Raw genomic sequence first — 26,663 nt, forward strand, 5'->3', positions numbered from 1 at the left:
GAAATTAGAAGCAATAATTGGATGTAGAAGAAGCATCGAGAAGAAGAAAGCTAGCTAGGGAGAGAGGGTGTGTACGGGGACATGACATCTCTTGGAAATAATAATAATGGAAATTATATATATATATATATATATATATACTGTATACATGAAAGTTGAAACAGAGGTACATTTTGCATGGGAATGTATGTATTAGGAGAGCAAGAGTGATCGAGAGAGGGAGAGGGTGGTGGTGGGGTTACGTGAGAAGAAGGAATCTACTCGTGATTGGGACACCATCGAAAGTAGCAAAGGAAGCGTCAAACCATGCTCAGTTTTTGTGCTCTGAATGCCTCCAAACCTTCTTCACGGGCTCTCTCTCTCTCTCTCTCTCTCCAAAACCCCATTTGCCATTTCTTTGTTTCCACTTAATTCCTTTAAAAGTTGCCAATTTAATAGTACTAATGCATGCCTATCAATACCAAATGTGTCGTATTCTAGTTAGTTGCATTCTTGCACAACATGCAAATGATACTCTCAAATCATAATTCACTTTATGACATAAATTGACCAACATTATTCCTATCGAAAATTTGAAATAATACTGCCAAACTAAGCTATACACATGCATATATTGCATAGGGGGCCCAACCTGATGGCAATTATTTGTTTGCACCATTCATTCAGATATATTTCAACCATGCTCTCGACTAAAAGAAACCAGCAGCAATCTACCTTCAACTAAATCGTCTTGAAGGCCAAATGCAGCCATAAACACTGAGAGTTGTAGCTTCGATCGTCTCTGCTCACGATTTGTTAACATATGCATTTGTCTAATGGAAAGTCTTGTAATAAAAAAATTACCGGGTATATATTATTATATAAATATATATAATTGATGGTAGCTAGTTTCTGGCTCGCGAATCAGTACGTAGTAGCTCATGTGTTAGCTGGAGCACTTGCTTTCAAGGTTGTTTGCATTCAACGTGTGGACAATCTGGTAACCATCTATTCACATGATTGCCCCAGCTTGATCATCAGAACCAACCCCATGTGTGCACAGTTACAGTTACCCCTTCCTCTTGTCCCTTTGCATATATCCTTAAACATGCGCTCTACTTATTTCAGTGTTTTCATCTTTCATATATTTCATATATATGGGGTCTTTCAACCACAATCTCTTTATATCTTATCCCCTCTACTCTTAATTTTGTGATAATAAAAAAATACAACTTGATAGGGGAGCTTTAAAATTTGTAGTTCAATAAAATAAAAGGAAATCACCACTCTAAAGTTATACCAAGGGGTTTGTAATTTAAGTGTTTTTAAAGCAGTTTCCAATGCATTTGAGGTCATGTTCAATTCCTCCCTCCTCAATATCACTTGTATAAAAATATGTGAAAATTTATGGACCCAAAATTGAAAAGTCATAAGAATTCCAAGATAAAGTGGACATGAAAAATACTGTACAATATATATAGTTATTTTCTCGTTCGGATGTCCACACGTTATTATCGTGCGGATATCATTGTAAACAGGGAGAAAACCATGAAAGAATAGTAGAAAATACATAGCGTCCGCACGATAATAACGTCCGGACTTCCGCATAAGAGAATTTCTATATATTATATACATGCATATGCATATAACTTATGGTACATTTTGTAATTCAAGTACACACTGTTTTTTTCTATATTTCGTTTGCATCACTTTGTTTTCATTGATGCACCAAAACCAGATAAGTTTCCAATGTTACTTATATATATATTATAATGCATTTGTCTCCATCTATTTGTAACAGATGAAATTTATAATCAGAGGGCACTTATTATTTCCATTGTAATAATCTCGCATGTGGATTCCAAACACCAAAAATTCCATTATCAATATTATTTTTATGTCAAATCATATCAACATCTCAAAATTCTATATAACAGCTATGATATAACGTATATTTACCATGTATATATATAGACACACAGTCCATCGTGTACTGGAAAAATATATATTAATTATTGAAGTAAACATTGAGGGTGACTTGGTGCTTATCATCTGGGTAGTACTATTAACTAGAGAAAACTACAAAATTACAAACAGAAAAACACGTACGATTGTGTGCCTTTTAATTGTGCTTAATTGTATACATGTGAGGGTGATGCCTTTTAATGTATATTTCATACTGATCGCTATAATATGGTGAACAAAATTCACTTGAAATTTCGCTCTTATAAAAATATTCTCTTACTAGATTGTTTCAGCAATATAAGATGTAAGATTAACGAAACTATAAATCATTTTAGGTTAATTCGAGATATGATTTTGTGCGTGTATAGTTTAGATTGATAGTCAGGCAAAGGAGGCGACGACATTAACTCTCCAGTGATGCATATGAGCTGTAAATGTCTCTTATGTGAGCATATGACATAATAAGGCCATGTTAATTAGGTTGCCCTGTGATCTTTTGGTCTGAAGATGATTAATTTTGTCTAATATATATCCTGAGAAATTCCAGTTTCTTTAAATATTCTTTCTCGTGACATATCCATAATATAATACATTCTGTAACATTTCCTAATTGGACAAGTTGCCCTAGCTCAGATTCCGGGGTACATTCTCAATGATATTCTTTCCAAATCCTATAGCAGTACACTTGCAATATTTGTCACATCCTTAGTTTGGATCATTTCTTAAATGCAACTAGCTATGGTGTGCATGTTCATTATTCAAGTACTGTATATGTGTCACCATTATTAAGTGATAGTTTTCTCCTTGAAAATTAAATACATATAGACATACCATATATGATATAATTATTCTCATACACTGTTTTGCAGACAATAATAGATACAAGGTTTCTTGCATAGCTCACGTGAGAGTTTTTATATAGAAAGTACATTCACATGCAAATTATATCAATGGCAACAAACAACATAAAGTTGATAGGAAAATGCCATGATATTGGAGAGAGAGATAGAGAGAGAGAGCTTATAGTATCCGTTGGTCATTCAAAGAATTAATTCCTAAGCATAAGATAAACACCAAAGACAAAAGGTTTGGTTGGCACATACCTACAATACAAAGATAAATTGAGTGTTTATGACTCAAGAAAAAACACTGTGCATGTTAGAGTAAAGATTAATTGGAATAATATGATCATTATCAAACTTTGTTTTTATAACAAAATTACAAGACGCACAGAGAAAAACAGAGAGTCAAAAATGGTCTTGATCAAGTACAACGATTCAGCATAACGAGTTAACTAGCTAGAAGATCATTTTTACTGGTTCCTCCTCTCTTCCAATGTCTGGTCAAGTTAAAGTGTTGCAGAAAAAGTGGCAATGGTGGATAATGGTCTTGAGTAACAGATTAATAAACTCAATTTCGAATCCTTATAGTACTTCGGCAGTGTGTGCGTGAGAAAACTCCCCCTTTCCTTTCTCATTTTGGCAACAAAATAAAAGAGTTGCACAAAAGTTATTCATGTGGTCAAAGAAGCCATAGTTTGAGATATCAATTTGTACATCTATATCCAAATTAAACATCTTAATGAATAATTAATACCAAATTGAATTTTAGATCCTAACGCACCAACCAACATAACCAGTCCATATGGACACTGATACGAAATTGTGTAAAGAATTTGGGCTCATTAAGAAAATTTGGGCCTCTTTCTTGAAAATATTTCGGACACTTGAGCCTGAAAAGGATGCATTGGACACACTTCGCCTTAAATATTGGTGAGCCTGTATGAATTTGAATGGAATATGTGGCGATTTGATAATCACACCAAAAAATATTTGAATGGAATAGTAATTTATTACTTTAAATTCATCTAAAACAATGCCGTTTTGGATCCTTTTTCTCCTATAATTAATGGGGTTTTATTGTTTTTTTTTTTGTAAGTTTCACTAAAACACCCAAAATGGGAGCCAAAATTATAAAAAAACCAAACACCCAAAACACTTTATAAACACACCCAAAAAATATAAAATTATTGACTTTGGGGTTGATTTTGAGTGTGTTTCTATGTTTAAATAGTGTTTTGATTTTTTTATAAATACATGTCTAGGATTGAGTTTATTTATAAATTTGTATTTTTTTTTTCATCCCAAAGTTAAGAAGGGGAGGGAGAAACCCTCGCATAGAGGTATCATAGAGGCTTGAATCCATGATAACTTGAAAGCATACAAAAAACTTGAACCAATCCAACTAACACCCATTGATAATTAATCCGTTCGTTTTCATATAATTATTTCTGCTTCCCCAGGAGGCTAGTTAAGAAGCAACAATAATACTCTGAACCACATACCAGACCAGAAAATTATTTTGTGTAGACAAACCCTTACCTGCTAGTACGGTGATATTAATGGAACTTTGAAATTTGAGACACAGGAAATTAATAAAATTTGTCATTCAATTCAATAGCTACTCATTCAGCTAACTTTCTTTCAACACTATATATAATATATAAAGAGTCCCCATAAAAAAGGTAATAAATATATAAATATCCATTCCCACCAAATTAAAATGATGAATCACTGAGAAAATTGTGAGCACAATAGACAATTAATTCCCACCAATTAACTTGAACCGCATGCTGAAAAATACATTTTAAAAAATTAGGAAAATGCTGGGCCCATATGATCTTTTACATGGCTGCTAAAAACGGGAATTTGCGAAAGTGACAAACTGATAATGAAGCTGATTGATTGATTAAATATTTATCAATTTGGCTCTATTCATTGTAACGTCGGATTTTTATCATTTTGAGTTTTTGTTTTTGATATTAGATGCGAAAACAATGTGGAAGTCTGCTATTGGCTTGTACGTACTGCTGTCTCATTCTGAGGAACGTTTGTGACTAGATGAGCCTCTCATTTCGAAAGATTATTGTAAACCAAGAAAATTCTTCAACCACAAATACAAGGGAAGTACAATCAAGAATTATTTCATACACACAAAAACATATTAAAAAAGAAAATGTTAATATTATTATATAAAAAATATGAATAAATGAAAATGAATGATGCGCCCAAGTAGTTGGTTTTCTTGACATGCACCATGACCGCTGGTCGTGCGTTGTTACTTTGTTTGATATTGGTGGAAATTAAAGCTGACTACTGGTCTGAAAATGACAAAGATATAGCAAGTATACATCATCCACATGTCACTCAAACGTAAGCTTAACCGTTGGGCAGAGAAGGCGGCAAAGGTCTCTATTATGGCGACGGGACACGTCAAGTGAAAAATGTTAAATTTGAATTTCACGGTTTATGGAATAATTTGATATTCGGTTTGAACAATTTTCTTTTTTCGCATCTTATCATTTTATGGTCGCATAGTGATTTAACATGTAGCGGTTGGTGATGCTATAAATCCTCACTGCTGACAAGTCACAAGAGAACGAGAAATTGAAGTGTTGGAAACTTCTATCAACCTCAACAATTTATCTGGAAACACGAAAATATTCAAATATGATCAACGGATGATGCGGACTTCAATCGGAATTCCCGACGACACCAAGAGGAAAATAGAATCAACTGAGCCACAACCCGTCTGGAATGATATGGACCCCACAATCTATACAAGACAATCAGATGGACCCCACTACAGGAGGGGGTAGCCTTAGTTATGGCGCTGAAGTTGCGTCGTCAATATGCAGGAAGAAGAAGACCATGTGCCTGATCTGATTGACCCTTACGCTACATTTACTGCCTTACAGCACACGGAAGACAAAGTAAATAATCATCAAGCCCACAGTACATGTGGCACACTTATATACTTCAATGTTCGATTTTGATTTGAATCTAATATTGGTCCTAATTTATTTCAGGACTATTTCTTGTATCACGTCAACATATGTTACGTCATATATCGAATACACATTAATTATGAGATATCATTCAATCTCTTATTATATAGAATATCGAGTTTAATTAGAATTTACATATGATGTATATATGTTATTATTCGAGTGAATTTAGATAAACCACGTTGATATGCACACGATAATATTTTCGTGAATTTTTTATTTTACATGGAAAAAGTAATTCCGTGTAGTGGAGGATTATCTTGATTTCTAATTGTATGAGCTCTTCTTGAGTAAGCATGAGCTAGCTTTGCATCATTTCGGGTTTACATGGGGAGAGAGATAAGTGCCGTGCATCTTTCTTGTTTGTGTGATTTGTGCATTTCTGGTAGGACCCAACAACAAACTGAGTTTACCCTAACCCTATGTGATATGCATGATATATGACAAGTTTATTTTTGCTATTTCAAAAGGCATTGACTTCCATGTGAGATTTTGAACACAGCGTGAGGAGACTTGTGTTTCATGTGCACATGTGATTTGTATTTTGATTTTTTATATAATAGAAGTATATTGAAAGAGGGAGAATCAAACTTAGGACTTCGGTCTTCCAATCAATCGAGATTTACATTTAAAAAAAAACAAATATATAAATTTACATGTGTGATTTTTTTTAATTTTTTTATTTATAATTTCAATGAAATTATATGTGCAAGAAGCTTGCAGTTTAAGTGATTAAGAGCATTTACTTTGTATCCAAGGTCCTAGATTCGACTAATTATTTTTGAATTGAACGTTCCTAATTTGGAGTAAATAAATACAATAATTAACACCTCTGCAAATCAGGAACGTCGGAGCAAAGATTTTTATTTTTCGGGTCGTGAACGTCAAAACAAATATATATTTTTTCCTTGTGAGAAGCTTTAGTACGTAACTTAATTAGTTGATCTATAAGATTATAATGATTTGCCCTTACATTAATCTGAAGGGCTATTGATTCGACATTAATTATCCATATATAATCCTGTCTTTCCATTTGGAAATTCGATATATAGTCATGTCATTGGTTGGGTCAAAGGTGAAATAAATGCCATGAGAGAATACAGCACGATTTTTTACATTGGCAGCCAAATTATTCACTCTTATTCAAATACATGCTGCAAACATTTTCCAAAACAAAAAATATATGCTCCAAACATTTTCTAGACATGCAGTTACGTCATATTGTCTTTGATTTTGTGTGGCTTTAAGTGGAAAGTATGTTGTATGAGTTTGACGTTGTTGATGGATCTCTTCGTATTTGTGAGTAGTGATTTTGACCCTTTTGTGGATAATTGTAGTGGCACTTATGACTTTTGTATTTGTATTGCCCTTGTAGAGTAATTTATAACTGCAATCTTAATACTGTTTGATAGAAAAAAGATAAAGAATTTTTTTTTTTTAAATTTTAAAACCAAACCCTCTTTGTTACTTAGAACTATTGATTATGTAAATTTTCTTTAGATAATATTAGAGTAAAGCAATTTTGTCCATAATTTAGAAAATTTTAACGACATTACTGGTAAAATTATATGGGTAAAAAGGAGATGATGTTACAAAACTTCTTAATAATATATATGTAACAAACAACAAAGGTTGCATATGAGGTGACACCACAGTAGAAAAGCAAGTCAAACTCTCTCATTCCTCCCTCAAGTTCATCCGGGTTCGAATCATGTATGAGACAATCTTGAGACAACCTAGTATAATACTCCCCCTATAGAGAATGATTAAAAAAAAAAAAAAAGGTTGGTCATTAGCTAGCTACTACCTAAAGAGTTAGATCAACATCTACCTACCTCCTATACTGTAATTGCTTCTCTTTTCTTTTGTTTTGTCTTTCTTTTTGGGATGCAATAAATACCAACATGGCCAATTTGTCATCCCTGTATACCAGCTATAAATGTTTCTAAAAATTTAAGATTTATAAAATTAAAAAAATTAAAAAACAGATTCTATGATCTTTGGGAGTAGAATTTTCGTGTTCGTGCAAAAAGCACTAAAGCTAGGCCAGTCCCAAGAAAGCAAAGAGAACCCCAGATGACAAAAGTGCTTCTGTAGCAAGCCATTCCCATGCACCTCCCATCTTCTTGATTTCCTTCCTTGCGGTAAAAAATAGCGGACAAGTAGCCAAAAACAAAGGACCCTATCGATATATTGGCCACCACCACATTGTGGTTCACAGAGAAATTCTTGGTCCCAAACAGCTCTGTGGTTATGGAGACTGCAATTGAAGTTATTGCTCCGGTGCACACTCCTATAATGGCTGTGCCGAGGAAAAGGGAGAAGCTTGCTGGGTTGAGAAGCAAGAAGAATGCCCCTCCTATTGGAGCCACCAATGCCACTATCAACGCCGGCCTTGAAATCATATACTTGCTCCTGAAAAAATAAAAAATGAAAAAATAAATTTACTAAAATTATGTTCTCTGGTCACACAGTATGACATATTTTTTTGGTTATTGGACGCTCAATTCAGACCATTTATACGCTGAGCTTTTGTTTTAATGTGTGGTGCCGATTGATTGTCTGAGAATATAACATACGAGACATATGAGATATGATCAAGGGAGGGGTTACCTTGAGAAGAGATAGTCTAGAAGAGAAGGCATGAGGCGCCCAAAGAACCCGAAAGAAGAGGATAGAGAGACCAGAGATGAAGTCCTGGATGAGCCACGGGACTCTGCTATCTGTCCCAAGTTGTTCAAGAACACCAACCCAAGTGTTGCACTGAAAAAATACACAAAGAAATACAACCAAAAATCTAGCCTTGTCACCATCAACTTCACTCCAATCTCCTCTCTAACACAAGGCTCATGAACCTGCCTACCATCTAACTCTTCTCCCTCTTTCACTGCCCCAATTTCTAAGCTCCCTATACCATTGTTATTCTCCTCCATGGTAAAACTATACACTCTTCTCTCTCTGTTTAAGTTCCATTTTCTTGACAAATTTTCTCTCATTTTCTCAACAATTGGAATTCCCAAAGGGGCCAATAGGAACACACCGGTACCTATCACATTTTGCAGGGGAGTTAATCCGCTAGAAATCGACCCTAGACTGCTGATCACGGCGTAGATTCCGGTGGCAATTGTTATCAGAAACATCGAAATAAACCCAGCTTTCATGTTTCTTGGTCTTTCCATTACATTAATGTTTCTAACCAATGGAGCCACGACAACGCCGACCCCAAGTGGCAACAGAGCGTTCAGAAGCAAATAGGCCTTGGCTTTTCCCTGAGGCGAGGAAGAAAATGCAGCACCAACAATATCTGTGTAGATCTTGGCACTCAGTCCTTGGTAACTTGTTGTTATCCCCACAGCAATCTGCTGGTGACATGGGAAGTTCCTAATGCTGACAACATAGCAGACAGTGTTGATCCAGCAGATGCTATTGCCAGCAAGAACAGTGAGGAAGAAAATCAGCCAATAGGAGGGAGATGGGATTTGGTTTGTGATGAAGAGGAACTGGATGCCATAGCCGATTAACCCGAGAAGCGAACCGATCAAAAGAACAAGCCAAAGGGGTAAGTAGATAGCAGCAATGCCTGCAAACCAACCCAAGAGCTTTCCAGCATCAGAGGCAAAGGCCAGATTGTTGAGCTGTATTTGGGACATGGAGAGGACCTTTTTTAGCTGTGATGAGTAAGCTGGGAAATTGGTGTTGGTTCCATTGATGGATTGGAGCCATATTATTCCCACAAGGCTTAGCCATTGGAAAGCTGTTGAAGAAGAAGAAGAAGAAGAAGAAGAAGAAGAAGACATGATAGGATAAATATATTAAGAGAGTTGGAGTGGAAACTATTTTTTGCTGTGCAGAAGTTTGGTTTATAAAGCGTGGTGTACCTATTTATTTGTAAGGCTTTGGAGAGGAGGTAGGAGGAGAGAGGTGTTGTGTGAAAAGAGTAAGCAATAAGTCAAAAATTCTGGCAAAACGACAGTGACCACAAGAGTTTTTATGTCCGTTTGATCAATGAGAGTTACAAGTGACATATAACAACAGAGGGAGGAGCTATATCCTTATTTTCAAGTGTGTAACCACTGATATAGGTTTTGTTTATATTAGGAAAATATAATTGAACATTATTTTCTACTTTGCTTATTGTTTAATTCCTTTATTTTCTCCTTTGATTGTATTTTTGACTTTGTATTAACAATTTCAACCATCATTACATGGAAAAACAAAAAAGCAAAAGTTCTAGATTGATTAACTTTCTAATTCAATGTCTCTTTCCTTTTTTTTAGGGAATAATATTAATACTACGGTAATATGGTCACATGGTACATCTTGTACACGTGTTATAGTATGAGTAAACGGCATAGTTTATTTTCCTCTTTTTAGGGAATAGTATTAATAAATATCCAGTTATATTATAACATATGTATAAAATGTACCACGTGATTGTACTACTGTAATATTCTTTTTCTTTCAAAGTCTTTTTCCCTTAACATTCTGGCAACCAAAAAAAAAAAGAACTTAACGTAACATTGATTATGATTTGATATGATTTGGCTATTTATTTGTATATCAATTTGACTTATGATTTGAATTCTACTATAAACATGTGAGAGTAATTTTGGCATCTTTGTGTGTGGAAAATATCATAGGTTATATAGCCTTTGGTTCTCGTTGTGGAAGGATGGTCTCACGTTTCCCTTCTCGCATACTATTGGTAACCCACAAACAATATAATTTGTTTGTTTACTTGTACACTATTGGTTCACGTTTCTCTACTTGCATACTATTGGAACATAGTTTTCCCTTTCATTTTTCATTGGTTTGTTTCTTCATGTATGATTACCTCTCAAGAAGGTATTTGTTTGTTCTGGAGTTCTGATGCCGGTGGTGTAGGTGGGTTTTGATGCTGGTGTGGATGGGTTTTGACACCACCATTTCTGACGACAAATGTTATACATGCACTTGAACAAAATGTCACTTCTCGCCTCAATGTTAGAAAAAATCTTAAGTTCATATATGCCTTTTTTTTGTTAATAAAAAAATAAGACATGCTTATTGAAATCAAAGTGTCCTCTAATCAATTCAACTCTAGTGTTATACAGCAATTGACCCTATAATCAAGTCAACTTGAAGATTACCTAAGTAACTATTCTATAGGTAATTTCCCGTATTCGGAATAGGGTGGAGTTAGGGGATAACTTTGTTAAAAAGTAATAATAAAAATACTTAGCTGATTAGTGATGAGTATATTCGATTAAATAGTTCGCTTGTATAATTTGTTAGAAAATAAAAATCCAACATTTGGCTAGTCCTGTAAAAAAAAAAAAGGGGTTCTTCGATCTAGGTCCAAAACGATTAGGTGATATTGAATTTAGTCCACGCGCTTTTAGTTTTAGATGTAGATCCTTTGACTTTATTTACTTTTTTTGTTGTGTCGATTTTACCCTTTGAGGTAAATAAGAAAAATATATTGAAAATCTAAATTTAATGCATAATTTCCTTGTAATTGAATTTTGAATTCTTTCCTTGATAATATTTACCTAATATATACCATTTAATCAATAAAAGTAAGACCCTCATATTATACCTATGCGATGGACAATAGGACAATATATCTATACCATGGGATAATATATCCACATCATAGGCTGAACAAACCACAAAACATCTTACCTATAAGTAAGGTGGAAAAATAAACAAGTAGAATATTAAATTACCTATAACTTAGGTGCATAAAAACATAAGTCGGATAGTATATGCTACATATATCTCTGGTACATAAAAAAGATAAGTGGTAAAACGTATGTTACTATAACTTAGATTCATAAACAAAAAGGCAAAAAAGTGTGGTACCTATATCTCATGTATGTAAAAACACAAACACAAGTCAATTAATAAGTTTTTTTTTATTAAAGGAATATGTCACCTATAATTTAGATATATATATATATATATATATATAATATGAAGAAAAATATATCAAAAAAATGTATTACCTATATCTCAGGTATACTATACTTAAAAGAACAACTATAAAGAACAAAATGACTAAACCTGATTCAAAGTTGAGCATATATTCAATATAAAATAATAATAATAATAATAATAACAATAATAATAATAATAATAATAATAATAAAAGAATAAGAAGAAGAAGAAGAAGAAGAAGAAGAAGAAGAAGAAGAAGAATAGCAAATGGATATTAGACCATGCTTCAACGGTCATTTGTGCCTTAGGTGCTTTACTTACCATAAATTTAGTAATTTATTATAAAACCACCATAAAAATTTGCTGCAGTTAATAACTTCATTATTTCTTACGTTTTATGTGCTCAAGGGTAAATCGGATAAGGAAAGAAATATAATATTGGCTAATTATCTCATTAAGGTAAGTAATCTAAGATAATGGGCAATATTGGAACCAAAAATGATTTTAAAAATATAAAAATCAAAAGATTACATCATACAATATTTAAAAAGGAATGTAATCCTATGTGGTACAAAAGTCAAAGGACTTGTATCAAAGTCACAAAATCTGAGATTAAACTCAAGGGAGTTTCACTAAAACACCCAAAATGGAGGTTGAAATTATAAAAAAACCCAACACCCAAAACACTTTATAAACACATCCAAAACCCATCATTACACACACTCAAAACCCATTTATAAACACACCCAAAAAGTTGACTTTGGGGTTGATTTTGGGTGTGTTTTTATGTTTAAATAGTGCTTGAGTTTTTTTATAAATACATGTCTATGATTGGGTTTATTTATAAATTTGTATAAACGCAACTCCTGGATGGGAATTTGGATCTATATCAACTTTTCTATAATAAAAAATTGTCAACTTATCACTGTCTGAGAAGGAAAAAAAATCTTATCCGTCGCTCCCTATGAGATTTGGCAGCCTCCTTCCCAACCTCTTCCCCTCTCTTACCCATTGTATTTTAGCCCACATACACAAGGAGTTGGCTTCCTTCGACATAGTTTGGAGCTCTAAATAGGAGAAGATGTCTGGTTGCGTTGGGTTTGGATTTAGCAAATGCAGGACTATGGGTTTAGTCGGTATGACGTTATGATTTTCTTAGTTTTGTTTTAATATTTAGGATATTTATTTATTTTTTGCTTTTTGCTTTCGATGCCGATTTGCCGTTTCTGTAGTTGCGCGGAGGATTTGTATTATAGGTCGAGTACGTGTGCTTCTGGTTGCTGGATCAAGGATTTAGTCATTGTTTGGTTTGTGCGTGATTCTCTTCAAATTAATTCAACATGTTATTGTTTTTGGTCAATGAAAAAGATTTACTCATATTCGGCACATAGTTGCTTTGTATTTTTCTTTGTTCATCCATAACATATTGTCACTTATTTTCCACCAAAAAAATTTTTTTAAAAAAAAGCCAGCATTTATTGTCGTCATTTGCAACCAATAAAGAGGAGGGGAGGAGGTGGGGGCGGTTTGGGGGCGGGGCGGTGGTGAGTGGTTTTGTGGGAACATTAAAAAAAAAAAGGTTGATTTCCTTTTCATCATGCATTATTTAGTGGTTGTAATCATACAATGTGGTTCTCCATCGACCACCACATTTACAGTTAATGGTTTTTATGCGAATGTGATAGCTAGAAACATAACATCAATGAATTTATTGTGTAAATGAAGCACTTATAATTAAATGCTCGTGAGAATATTATCATTGTAAGATGTAACCCAATATCATTTGACACAGAGAATAATCTAATAAGAAACTTGAGACTAAGGATTAAGACTTAATAAAAAGGGTATTTATGTAGACGAGAGTTACGCCATGGGTACATTGTGGCCTTTTCTATTATTGGTTTAGAATCATCAGTGGCTCTTTTTGAGGTTTTCTAGTAGTGTAGCCATGTAAGTGAGTGTGACCTCTTGCACCTAAGTCCCTCGTATCACAAAAATAATGTATTTATTAGCCTTTGGCATCGTATGGCTCTGGAATGAGCCGTGTGCAAACTGGTGGCTGCAGCTACTTAGATTGTCCAGCTCCAAGGGCTCTGTTACAGCTTCTACAAACACATGAGTTGAATTTAAGCAATCATGGTAAAGAGAAGATCATCATCTTGCCATGAAATTCCTTATCCTAGATTTCGTGCTTCTCATGCTCTAGGACCATCTTCTTAAAGGCAAGAGATGGAGAAAGCCCATGTTAATGTATATTCTACATTTAATCATATGTGACATCATCCATGATATACCATGTGGGCCAGCCAGCTCAAAATTTCAACCCATATCTAAAAATAGCCCATGTACCAAACGGAAGCTTTAAAGAATGGCAGTGACAAATACTTTGAGTTAGAAATCTTGAGAAGTATTCTTTTACGAGGAGTTTGTGACTTAGAAGTAATTGTCTATTCTCATTCCTCCCTTGGATTTTGGGCATTTTCATAAGATTTTTTTAGGATGGTTAATGTTCAGCCTCCTTTAAGGACTTAAAATTTGATCATCAATTATTGGATACATGCTACTCATATAATGAGGTGATTGTGAGGACGGAATAAGTGCACGTACGCCCTTCTCCACCACTGAAGATTTTCTACTTTAAGGATATGCTATATGTACTTATTATTAGACAGCTTGATAGAAGCCCTCAAAACACCCTCTCAATATAATCGTCTCATTATAAAAACTCACATGAATTAATCCTTTAAAATTGACGGAATTTTGACTTAAGACATTTAAAGCTCGGGTTATGTGGGAGCCAATTTAGGCCAAGCCCAAGCCCGAACTGGTGGTGGAGCATACAAGAAATGTGGCACAAGACCGTGCGTAGGTTCTAGCCACTCCAATAGGAGAGCGCCATATGCCAAGGCAAAAGTATTGTTTTGAGAGAGAGACAGAATTCTTACGTTCATATTTCATTTAGCAGCGGGTTTCATTATTTTTTTTCTGAGTGGTTTTCTTGGTCAAAAGAAGTCATGAGTTACTTTCCTTTCCAAATAAACCTAAGCCTCCCACTTTTTTTTGTTTTTGTTTTTGTTCCCACAAATATATTCAAGGATATGTTCATCAAGCGACCGACATATTTTGGGACGGTGTGACCAACACATTCTAAAATAAGTAATAAATTGTGACTTTAGCCCTCGAGCCTCCTCACTACTAGAACAACAAAAATTGTGAGAGGCTAGATTCGATGAATATCATTTTGGGAGGCCAAAATGACCTCGAAGTTCTAATATGTAACCTTACTACTAGGCATGCATTAAAAATATATTGCTTGTCTCTTTCACTGTAAGGAGATACTCCTCCTTTTTGCGAATCGCAATTTGACATATATATGCAAAAATAATTTATTAAAAACATAAAAATAAAAACTTTTGCACGCATGTCACATAGGGCCAGTCCTGAGATTTTGAAAGTCACAATTCGGACTCAAACCCAACTTGCCTACTAAAATCAAGGCGTTGAATTCCAACTCAACCAAATACACACTTGTGCTATTCTATGCATGCTCAAGTATATATAAAATATACAAGGAAAAAAATTTCGGGCCCTGTGCAGTAGCACTACTTGCACACCCTTTGGGCCGCCCCTTGTCACACTGCCATTGACAGGAAGGTGAAACTCCTACTTACATGGTAAGGAGGGAAGTATTTTCCCTCTAAAAATAATCGACTAGTCACTATTCTTGCGAGACCTCCTACAAGAGTTGGAAGCATTTTTACTCATCACTTTAACTCAAGGTACACTATCACCATCAATTCTCAACACTTGACAAGTGTCCATGAGCATAATCATAGTTTCACAAATATAAAGCACAAAGTAAACTATGGTTAAACCCATAAACATATGTCAAGTATTAAAAAAGGATAATAAAAATACACATTAGGTTAAAGTTTCATATTAGGATTTGAAATGTTTACCCTTCTAATTGACGGGTGTGACTTATGACACAATTAGTGGGCAACGCCTTGGTTGGTGGATCCTACTTAGCTTCCCGTAACTTATCATTACCATGGACCTCCCGTAGTTAATATTGACCTGGTCACTATGGCCTTTCTTTGAAAACTTGTAACATGAGATGATGTCATTGCTGGCTAGCGTTTAACCTTCAAAATTAAAAGTGGAAATACAGTTACATATCTGGTTAGGTAGTTGATTTTTTATTAGAATTCATGTGAAATAATATAAGTTTCACAATGAAAATTTGACTGTAAGTAATTAAATTAGATATAATATAAATATTGTTAGTAGTGGGCCGGCGGTCTTTCTAACATGTAACAATTCATACTTTGGGATTCAAACATAGCAAGGCTAGCTAGTGTTCCACTGACTAGGGAGGTGCAATCATGGTGACCACCTATAAAGCCATTTACCAAGTCAGAGATGTAGGCTTTGTTTGTGCGTTAAAAAGAAAAGAAAAGTAATATTGGCTTGCTCTTTTGCTTTTCCATTGGTGGTATAGGGCATGATATTTCCATTGGTGGACCAATTCAAGAAAAAATTTCTAATCTGATATAGTTAAGCTTGACATGAGGGGCTTTACCACTTGCTTATTACGCTCCTTGATTAATTAATTAGGTCCACACATGCAATGCACCAGAGTTGACATAAAGTTACCAAGAAAAAAGTTGGGAGTCACTCTTCAATGCACAAGACTGCATTTCTGATTTCTTAGTTTGGTGAGGATCAGGTCGGCAAACGATCATGATAACTTGCTAGGAAATTCATCTCTCTTTCAGTAACCCAAACGTGCCGCAAGGGCAAAAGATATCAATACATGGAATGGGATTTTGCCAAACCAAGTGTGCATAAGAATGAGATTGTGCTAGTCGGGTCGGTAACGCACGAGCCAGAGTCTCTCGGTTATTAGCGTAATACATGGTTGGAAGTTTTCCACTAGCACGTAGACGACTGGCCTAACAAGGATGTATGCTGTTACGTAGGATGGTAAGACCTCATTTACATCCCAGGGCAGTCGTGGTTCCACTACATAACTACTTCTAGCGAATTCATTAAACAGTGGAGCTCATAGCATGTACAAAATCAACATTGGCCCAGAACAAGTTGGGCGAGTAAATTGTCTTAGACAATAGAAGGTTCCTTTAACATTGGCCCATTGGGAAAAACCTCATACACTCTCTAGTGCAGATAGGAGACTACAAATATTAATTCAAGTAGAATTTTCTTTTTCTTTAACTTGATAATTGTGGCAAATCACCATTTGATTTAGTGGAATTCAGTCTTCACTTATTCACCATGGGTTCAAGTTTTTAGACGATCATTGCTGAATCCAATAAAATAACATATGTGGGTTAAGTTAGTTGGCCAAAACAGTGTAGCCGTCCTTCTAGACTCGAGTTCAATCCATTTTCCCCTACATTAAACTTGTTTAGGATATTGATTTGTCAAAAAAATTAAAAATATAGTATGGACATGAGAAAACTTGAACTAGCCCAACCCATATTGTTTTTGCTTAGCCCAAGGCCCCAAGGCCATTTTAGAGCCTTTGCCTACATCAACCCGACCCATTAACAGCCCGGCCCGTCCGGTCCATTTTCGGTTCAATCCTTAACTGCAGAATCCCTCACCCGGCGAAAGCCTCTACAGAATCCACAGTACGCTGCTCGTCGTCAATTGCTTGGCTCCACTCAAAACCCTAATTCAAAGTGCAGTTCAGTATGGCCGTGGTCGGCGAAAGCTCTTCAGCTTTGGCTAAGTCTCCGGAAGACAAGCCGGTGATCGTTAGGGTTAAACGCAAAGCATTACAGTCTCCACTTGACGCTTTCTGTGAGTAACCCTTTGTGTCCAGTTTTCTTCTTTCCATTTTGGTTGCCGAGAAACTGTAGGGAAATAGAAAATAAATTTTCTTGAATTTCTAAAAAACTGAAATTGCTGAATAATTGTTGGAACTTTTTTTTAATGTAGGGCTGGAAATCAATGAGAGGCCGCAGAAGCGTCCGTTACTGGATTTCGAGAACCTTTCAATGTCTGATTTAGCTGCGAAGGGTAAAAAATGTTGCTCTTATTTCTCTAGCATTGTCTTTTATGCATATGTGTGTGTACAAACACAGCATTTTTTGTTTTCTCTTTAATAATAATAATAATTTTAGTTGTGGTGAACAAAGAATTATGAGTAGTTGGATAATTTGATGTTATAAGTAGACTATATTGCTAATGGATTATGATTCGGTCTGCAGAATCTGATTAGCTGGTGATATCAAAGGTTCTATTTATTAGCAATCTACATTGTTGCTTTTTTTTCTTCTTCTTCTTCTTGTTTTTCCACTTATGGTTGTTTCCATTCAACTAGTGAAGGAATTTGTAGTTTTGCAGATTTCGTAAGTAGATGGAAAGTTTTAGAACCCCAGGAATATTCAGTGCTGATTTCTTGTATTTTTAATGCAGCAGAGGAATTGAAGACCAAGAAGGTTTTTGTGCAGCATGTAGAGACAGTAAGCAGCTTTCACACCACTGTTGATGTTGTGAAATCGTTCGTGGTGAGTATGGCAGTCCCCTGTTGATTTTGTTCTATAACTATTCTTGTTTTGTATACTGTTTCACACAAGCATGTATTCAGGAGTACCATGTAAGATGCTGTCTTTGATTCTCATGTCGCTACTACTAAGAAGTTGGGGAAATTGTCTCATTGTTTCTTTTAGGACCTAAATTCCAATGATGTGTGCGATCGTAAAACAAGGAATGAAGAACGCAAACATACTTTTAAAAAGGAGAATGTAAGCTCCACGTCTCCTTCTCCTCCTGGTCTTGTGCACTTTATTACAACTTTGCTTCTATTTACGAGCCTAAGATGGCATGAACTTATACTTTCATTACCATTGTAACAGCAGAAACAAGATCAGATTTTGTCTAAAGCTAGACAGAAACAGGAGGTACGTGGCATAGTATATGTTATCTGTATAATTTAACCCACCAAGTAAAGTATTTGTTATCTCTTGTTCATGTGCTTCCAATAGTATGATTTGTTCTTTCATCTCTTAGAGGATAATGATGCATTAAACTTTTTCATGCTCTGTGTTCTTTTTGTTTTGCTTATTGTCCATATGTTCTTAGTTCAATATTTTGCTAGTGATAATAATCATTGTCAGGCAGTGAGTTGCTAATTATGTGTTTCAAATTGAGATCATGAAACTCTAAATTCTATGCTAGTTCCCATGAATTTTTTTTATTAATTCATCTTCTAACAATCATGGAGTATTCTAAGCTTTGCCTATTTCTAAAGCCATTATTTAGGATAAATTCAAATCTTCCTACCCTTGAAGTTACGTGCATCTAGTTAGATATATTTCTATATGTCAGATTGCCAACTTTCTGATTCATTGTTCAGAGTTAATATTGGTATTCTGAGGCAGTTGTACCACTACTAACCTTATACATTGAGAATAAGAAAGAAGAAATAATATGTATTTGGTGAAAGTTATTCTGTAATTTCTGCTTGGGTGCTGTCTTATTTCAAGATCTTTCGGTTAGGTTGTCGCGAAAAATGCACGTTTTGAACAAATATGGAGGAGCAGAAAGGGAAACAAAGAAACATCACATGAGAAATTACATGAAATGTGTCATTTCTATGATGTTGTTCGTGTTGACGTCGAGGAAAGATCTAATGAGTTGCAACAGGAGGAGTAAGTTCTCAACTCATGAGCTCTTGTCCTTTCGTATTTCCAAGAGACTAGTTGAAAATGATACTCCCTATGTTTTTAATGCAGTGAGATATCTTTGGAGGACCAGAGGATGTTAAATAGTTACTTGCCTCTACTGAGAGAGTTCATTCCAAGTGCTGCTTCGGAGATTGAATCAGATTTATCTGCTAACAGCTCCAAACAAGGTTGTTTTTTACATGTAAATGAATTATTAGTGGCCTTGGGTGCTATCATCCACTTAATATTTGATATTAGTTGGAGCAAAGGTAGAAGAATAGGATTCTTAATAGCATATTGTCCTGGGTCTGCACTTGCAGTTGCTTCTTGTGGAGATTATATATCAATTTCAGCTTTTTCATTATATTCTTAACTAGTGTTTGATGGGTTCCTCTTATGTGTTGTGTAGCATCCGAAGATGGGTATGTATATGACTTGTATGCTGTGAAGGAGGAAATGGATATAGATACTGAAGATTCTTCAAAGCCATTTCCCTTGTAGGTATCTTTGTGCTACATTGTTAAGTTTCAACCTTATTTCTTTATGAAACTAACTAATAACTTTGATTCAGGGTACAAGTTGATGACAAGGATTTATATGACGGGCCTGATGAATCAGAATATGATACTGATGATTCTAATGGTGATCATAAATAATCTTTCATATATGCTATTTTTAAAAGTTCTCTTTATTCAAGTTCTGACCGATTTTGGTGGTTTTCAGCTGAAAACAACCCGCTCAATGATTATCCGGAAGAGATATCTGAAGAGGAATCAGAGAGTGACACCTCCGATGATGAATCAGAAGAAAATGAGAGTTCTAGTGAAAAATCTTCAGAACCGAAGGGTTTAGAAGACAATGACCTTTTAGAAGATGATATGTATGATGAGAATGATGATGGTGATGACTTTGATTATGATGTTGATCAGAGTGATGATGGCGAAGATCGGAGATGGTCTTATAGGTGAACTTTGGCGTTTCTGTATCTGCTTTCATCTTTTAGTTTTTGCTCCTGAACAATTAATTCGTTGTAAAAGTCAATGATGAATTAGCGGTTGCTTAGATATGTGAATATGAACTTCCTGTACATCCTTATGCCTTTAACATCCTGGATGGATCCAATAGCAGGGCAGTAGAAATAATTTTTTCTGTCATTATATTGCAAAATTTTCAATTGTTTTGTCCATTGAGGAAGTGACGGATTTATGTGCTTGTTTTAAAATTTTACTTCCTAATCTTATTTCATTACTTCACCCCTCCTTCAAGGATAAAAACTTACCTATTTAACGACTGGTAAGTTCTTATCCTCCCAAGACTTTTTTGGGCTAATCCTAATGCCTTACCCATTTAATATTTTACTTCTTGGTGAACAAGGCGTCTTAATGAAAAATATTCCAAAAATAAAAAGAATAAAAACAAAAAGAAGCAAATCCCTTTATTTATATATTTTAGCAACACTTTCTTTATGTGATGAGGAGAGCAAAACTAGGAATCCTTGTTCGACAAGCATAGGGAAAGTCGTGTGCTGTGTAACTTGTGTACTCAATTTCCATCCTATATATATCACTCAACACTTTTTACCTCTTGTTTCAATTATCCCTAAGATCTCTTTCCTCTCCACTTCAACTCTTCTCTGATCAAAAGGTATGGAATTTCTCACTGGTAACTTTCCTCTCTTGCCCTTTTGCCACTTAAACTCTTCTTGGTAGTTCTTTCTTGATGTTTTTTGGGTTTTTGAACAAAATAATTTTGGCGCTTGTTGAATTTTCGTTCTAGCCTCTTGTATTTTGTGTGATTGAATTGGTCTCTTTCTGTGACGTTGTTGTTTGTTTCACTTGGGCTCCTTGCCTTGTAGTTTTAAGGTCTTCCTCTTTTCTGTACGTTCTAATAAATTCTCCGGTTTATCCAGAAAATTATTAGTGCTTTTGAGAACTTGCACTCTCTCATTCTTTTATAAATCAATTTGTCTTCCAATATATTTTGATGTAGCACTTGTCGGCTTAAAACCCTAGTTTGAAGCCAATTGGGTGTAGCCAAATGGAAAAAGGCATTGATTTGCATATTAGTGGTCTCAGGTCGAATCCCAATGACCCCGTGGCCGTATGTGAGAATCCCCTCTTCCCTTGTAGCTTAGACTATCCCTTAAAAAAGAAAAAAGAAAAAAAGAACCCTCGTTTGAATTATTTGAAACTTTTATACCAAAATAATATAATATACTAAAACTTAGATGTTATTTGCGAAAGAAATATGTTTTTCTGTATCCTTTTAGTACTAAAAAGGATGTTTTTATTATTTATAATTGGTCTCTTCTTGTTCAATGAATATTGAACTATTTTTTTGTGACATTACTGTGATCAGGTTTTTACCAAGAAAACATGGCACCAAACGAATTTGCTCCTTGCACCTTAAGTCAGATGTTGGGAAAGACAGATCCATGGCAGAATAATCGTGTTCAAGATGTGTATCAAAAAATAATTCGGTAATATTTTTAGTCTAAACTTGTTTTTTCAAACTACAATATAACTTTTTATTATAAAGATTTCTTTATTAATATTTTATTTTTATTTTTGAAGGTCTATTATTAAGTCCATCGTCCGACTGGAGTTGAAAGGTATAATGCGTGGCCCTTTGGATGTTGACAATATACAAATCGATGAAAACTATGAAGCCAATATCCCAATTGCTGCAAATCCTGAAACTGTTTTGACAAGTTATAGGCAAGAATTTGTACTTTTAATGGAAGCAATACTGGGGAAAAATCATAGAAGAACAGTAGAGCTATCTCACTTTTTTAACATGATCCGTTGCGAAAGGGAGTGGTAAGAACTTTGCCGATTTATTTATTTATTGTTTTTTATTATTATACTATTTTTCATTAAAAACATTTTCTTTTTTTACGTTAAGGTACCGATTCGAACAAATAATTTACCATCCCCTTCTCCGGTCTCCGACGGAGAGGTTTCACTATTACATTGATGGTCTAAAGCATCTCCAGTATGTTCAATGTGCTGAAAACAAAAACATCAAAGACTTGTTCACCATCCGATGGAACGAGAAAGTTGATATCAAAGGAGCTGTGGGTGACTTGAAGGGTTTTCAATGTGTCTTGAGTGAAAGAGAATATGACGACAATGTGTGGGGTGCACTTGAATTCTCAAGCAATGCCTGTCTCGACGTTAATGATAATTTGTTCAATCAAGAATATCTGGTATATATTTATACAAATTATCTCTTTAATTTTTCTCATTTTTGATTAATTATAGAAGTTTATTATTATTACTACTAATATTATATTGGAATTATTGCAGGCACAAAATGAAATGGAAGAAAAGCTTAGCTCGTTCTTCCCAAAACTGTTGTTGCAATTATATACTTTCTTGATTGAGCTCTATACTCATGTGGACTTGAGGTAATATATATGATTTCTATTGTTTTTCTCATACATACAATTTGCTTATCTTTTTTTCAATTCCATTATATGGAAAGAAAAAAAATTTATCGAAAATCGAATTTCGATTATGGGGTTTTTATTTTTTTACGTACATTTTTCTTAGTTGAGTTCTACTTTAACAGGGAACACATCAAGGAAGGAGAAGAAGAAACCTAGTTATAGCAGGCATGGAACAGATCAAGAAAGAAGACGTGATGATTTTACAGTTTTTTTTTTTTTTTTTTTGGGGGTCCTTTTTGAAAAGGATTTTCCTAGTTGGTCTAAATGAATGAAAAGGCTTGAGTAATTAGTTATTCTCATTCATACGTTTGGTAAATAAATTTTATAAATTATTTCCAAAATATGTAGCTTTTGCATATCTTATCAGTTTTCATAGCAATTCTGCCATCTTATATGTGAAAGTAAATCTACGAAGAAAATTTCTGACCGAAAAAGAAGCAGAGAATCTACAAAGAATTATGAAGGTTACATAGATGGACATTTTCAAGATGTTCATGAATTTATTTAGGCTAAGTTCAATGGGGGCGGAATCTAGGGTCACTTGGGAGCACACCAAAGTCTGCCAATCCAACTAATACCTCACATTGGTCATTATTTATAGACTTAATTACACTAGTGCCCCTAAAAGTATGGTCAAATCTCACATCGCCCACATGAAGTTAAAATGACCCACATTACCTCCACCATAAAATCCATTAAATAATATGTTAAAAACGCTACCAGATGGCAGATGCAATTCTTTTCATTTTTCTTAAATGAGAGTACGTTGACATTTTCACAAACTATGTAGAAGGTTGTTAGAAGAACCCCTTGTATTGTACATTTGGACTTAGCGTGTAATCTGAATAAATTGAACCAACATAGAGCATATATAATTTGGCTAGCTTCTTGATCTTAAATGAGGACAATTTTGGATTTATTTGAATATTTAATCATAAGAGGATAAAAATAAATAATTTTTCATTTCAGCAAATAATGATTTGATAATAAAATAAAAAATGTCAAGTAAATAATAAAAAGGGTAAAATGGATATTATGGATTTTGATGGGTGGGTTACATGAGTAAAATTATCATGTTTAGAGCCAGAATGAAGAATCCATTCAAAATATCAAATGAAGGTCGCCATGGTTTGACTGTAATCTATCCCACTCAATTCCCAAAATAACCTTGAGTAAGATGATGCATAGAACTTTATCAAATGCCAAGAGAATCACTAATCTTATACACCAGGGGCAAAGTCGTCAAGCAATAGTTTTGTTTCATCAAGTCCTGAAAAATGGGTTCAAAATCACAGAGTTTCTTCTCTCAGCAATTGTGCGAGCTTGTGGAAGAGTTGCTGCCATTAAAGAAGGCAAGCAATTTCATTGCACGGCGATCAAACATGGGTTCAATAGAGACATGATTCTAATGACGTCCCTTCTTGACATGTACTCTAAATGCAACAATATCACAGAAGCTCGGCTTATATTTGATGAAATGCCTCAAAGAGATGTCATTGCCACCAACAGCATGATTTCTGGGTTGTGTTGGTCTCACTTAACACTGGAAGCAATTGAATTGTTTAGTAACATGTCAAGAAGAGACGCCGGGTCTTGGAATTCGTTGATTTCGGGTCTCGGTCATAGCTCTGAAGGAAGAACAGGATTGGTTTTCTTTGAGAAAATGAGATTGGAAGGAGCTGAAGTTGATGTTATGACCATGGTTAGTGTTCTTTCAATCTGCTCCGATCTTGCAGCATTGATTAATGGTAAACAATGTCATGGTTTGGTGATTAAGTATGGATTTGAGTTGGGGTATTTACCAGTTGGAAATGCTATTATTGACATGTATGCTAAATGTGGGTGCATGGAAGATGCCTGCTTATGTTTCAAAAACATGCCTTTAAAAAATGTAATTTCATGGACTGCTTTGATCACGGGTTATGGAAAACAAGGCCGGGGCTTAGAAGCTTTGGAGGCATTTGACACAATGGAAGTGGAAGGTGTTGCACCAAACAAAATCACATTCTTGGGTGCCTTGTATGCCTGTAGTCATGCTGGACTAGTACAAGAAGGATGGAGGGTTTTCAACACCATGGTGCATAAGTACTCAATCGCACCCATGATGGAGCATTATACATGCATGGTGGATCTCCTAGCACGATCGAAGTGTTTCAGTGAGGCCTATAAATTCATAGAGAGGATGCCTGTACAGCCGGACACAAGGCTTCTCACAGCATTTTTAAGCTCATGCTGCTCCCACAAGAATTTGGAGCTAGCAAGGAGTGTTGGGAAGAAATTACTTGAATCAGCACCTGAAGAAGCAGGGGCCTATATGTTACTATCCAACTTCTATGGGCTTGTTGGGGACTTGCAAGGTGTGGCGAAAGTGAGAAGACTGATGCTAGATAGAGGAATTAGAAAAGAGAAGGCATGTACCTGGATTGAGATTAACAAAACAGTTCACAGCTTTCAATCCGGAGACAGATCCCATCCCCTAAGCAAAGAGATCTACAACTATTTACAACATCTATTTAAAAAGTTGAAAGCTAATGGGTATGTGCCAGACACAAGCATGGTCATGCAGAATGTGGATGAACAAACGAAGGAGGAGATAGTTCTTGGTCACAGTGAGAAACTGGCAATTGGTCTTGGCCTAATCAGCACACCTCCCGGTACCCGTATTGTTATAGTTAAGAATCTGAGAGTGTGTGTAGACTGTCATGCGGTAACTGGTCTAATTTCAAAGATTGAAGGGAGGGAGATTGTTGCAAGGGACTCAAACCGATTTCATCATTTCAAAGATGGACTATGCTCTTGTGAAAATCATTGGTGAGAGAGGTCAAATTAGAGGTTGACTCTCACATGCGCGTCTCCCCCTTTCTATGATCATTGTGAACATTTGAAGATTATTGGTGAGAGAGGTCAAATTTGAAAACAGAATGCATCCATAATGGTTTGTTTTGTTGTCAAAATTTCGAACTTCACAAGTTACAAACTAAGCAATGGCAAGACAAGGTCCCCTTATGTTGGGAAACTTCAAAAACCCAAATATTGGTACGCGGTCTTGGGTTTATTTATGAAACAAGAGGCACGTGTAGGAACACAAAAGGTCTAACCTTTGTTGGCTCTAAAATCCCAATCTTTTGTCGTGTGAAATTGGTCTCTGCTCTCTCTCAAAATTTTGCTTTCTTCTTCTTCTCTTCTCTATCTAAGATGAAACTTCAATTTTGCATTTCCTCTCTCTCTGATTCCCAGCCCTAATTCCCAATTCTCCATGTTCTTCTTTTCCTGTGCCAAAGACCCATCTTCCCCATCCACACCATTAGCCATCACCAGCACCACCAACAACAGTAACTACAATAAAACAAAAACAACTCAGCAGCATCCTCCAACTCTGCTCGGGTCAGTCAAGCACAGCAAACTTATTTTAGGTATTGATCTTTCAAATGTATATTATTTCCCTTCTATTATTCTTAATGATGTTAGTGATGGTGGTAGGAGTGAAGAAGTTGTGTTTATAGCAGATTAAGATGCGGGTGGTGGTGTTTATTCCTTTTAACATGGTGTAAAGTTTTCCTGGATTTCCTTTCTCTTTCTAATTTTCTTCTAGGATTTGAAAGCTTTTGTAATTGGGTGGCACAACACAAAAATTCCTAAAAATGATACTTTTGAATTTTTAAACAATACAGCCGCACGGCTATGCTGTTTAAATATACGAATATTTAAAGAGGATATAGTATATATATATAAATATTTAAAAATATCTATTTAAAACGTATAGCCGCATATACTATTTAAACTAGTATAGCCGCACGGCTATACTATC

The 26,663-nt window shown here is 35.1% G+C and overlaps 3 protein-coding genes and 1 pseudogene across 7 annotated transcripts; 3 read left to right on the plus strand and 1 right to left on the minus strand.

Moving 5' to 3' along the window:
* Positions 1–7,731: 7,731 nt before the first annotated feature.
* LOC103334840 (Major facilitator superfamily protein) lies at positions 7,732–9,809 on the minus strand. Its single transcript, XM_008237852.3, has 2 exons — positions 8,405–9,809; positions 7,732–8,206 (listed from the first exon to the last, which is right to left on the minus strand). Exons 1-2 carry the CDS (start codon positions 9,586–9,588, stop codon positions 7,783–7,785), a joined length of 1,608 nt encoding a protein of 535 aa, XP_008236074.1. The 5' UTR covers positions 9,589–9,809; the 3' UTR covers positions 7,732–7,782.
* A 7,527-nt stretch (positions 9,810–17,336) lies between these two features.
* On the plus strand, positions 17,337–20,558 carry RDM4 (RNA-directed DNA methylation 4). 4 transcript variants are annotated; one of them, XM_016793672.2, is made up of 10 exons: positions 17,337–17,536; positions 17,675–17,755; positions 18,158–18,246; positions 18,409–18,483; positions 18,598–18,639; positions 19,238–19,389; positions 19,474–19,592; positions 19,814–19,901; positions 19,976–20,046; positions 20,128–20,558. In XM_016793672.2, the coding sequence occupies exons 1-10, from the start codon at positions 17,428–17,430 to the stop codon at positions 20,370–20,372; spliced, it is 1,071 nt and encodes a 356-aa protein (XP_016649158.1). In that variant the 5' UTR covers positions 17,337–17,427; the 3' UTR covers positions 20,373–20,558. The 4 variants fall into 4 exon arrangements, with proteins under 4 accessions (XP_016649158.1, XP_008230242.1, XP_016649156.1 ...); XM_008232020.2 differs by having other exon boundaries at positions 17,339–17,536; positions 18,155–18,246; XM_016793670.2 differs by having other exon boundaries at positions 17,339–17,536; positions 18,595–18,639.
* A 342-nt stretch (positions 20,559–20,900) lies between these two features.
* LOC103329601 (uncharacterized) lies at positions 20,901–23,198 on the plus strand. Its single transcript, XM_008232130.2, has 6 exons — positions 20,901–21,048; positions 21,763–21,883; positions 21,978–22,223; positions 22,309–22,612; positions 22,713–22,813; positions 22,978–23,198. Exons 2-6 carry the CDS (start codon positions 21,780–21,782, stop codon positions 23,009–23,011), a joined length of 789 nt encoding a protein of 262 aa, XP_008230352.2. The 5' UTR covers positions 20,901–21,048; positions 21,763–21,779; the 3' UTR covers positions 23,012–23,198.
* Positions 23,199–23,946: 748 nt separating this feature from the next.
* LOC103334937 (pentatricopeptide repeat-containing protein ELI1, chloroplastic pseudogene) lies at positions 23,947–26,393 on the plus strand (annotated as a pseudogene). The gene has a single exon (XR_016123368.1). The product of XR_016123368.1 is annotated as a pentatricopeptide repeat-containing protein ELI1, chloroplastic pseudogene (transcript).
* Positions 26,394–26,663: the final 270 nt, after the last annotated feature.

The sequence above is a fragment of the Prunus mume genome, linkage group LG1 (assembly GCF_029339155.1).
Source record: "Prunus mume cultivar Tortuosa linkage group LG1, ASM2933915v1, whole genome shotgun sequence".
In the NCBI taxonomy this organism is placed as follows: Eukaryota; Viridiplantae; Streptophyta; class Magnoliopsida; order Rosales; family Rosaceae; genus Prunus; species Prunus mume.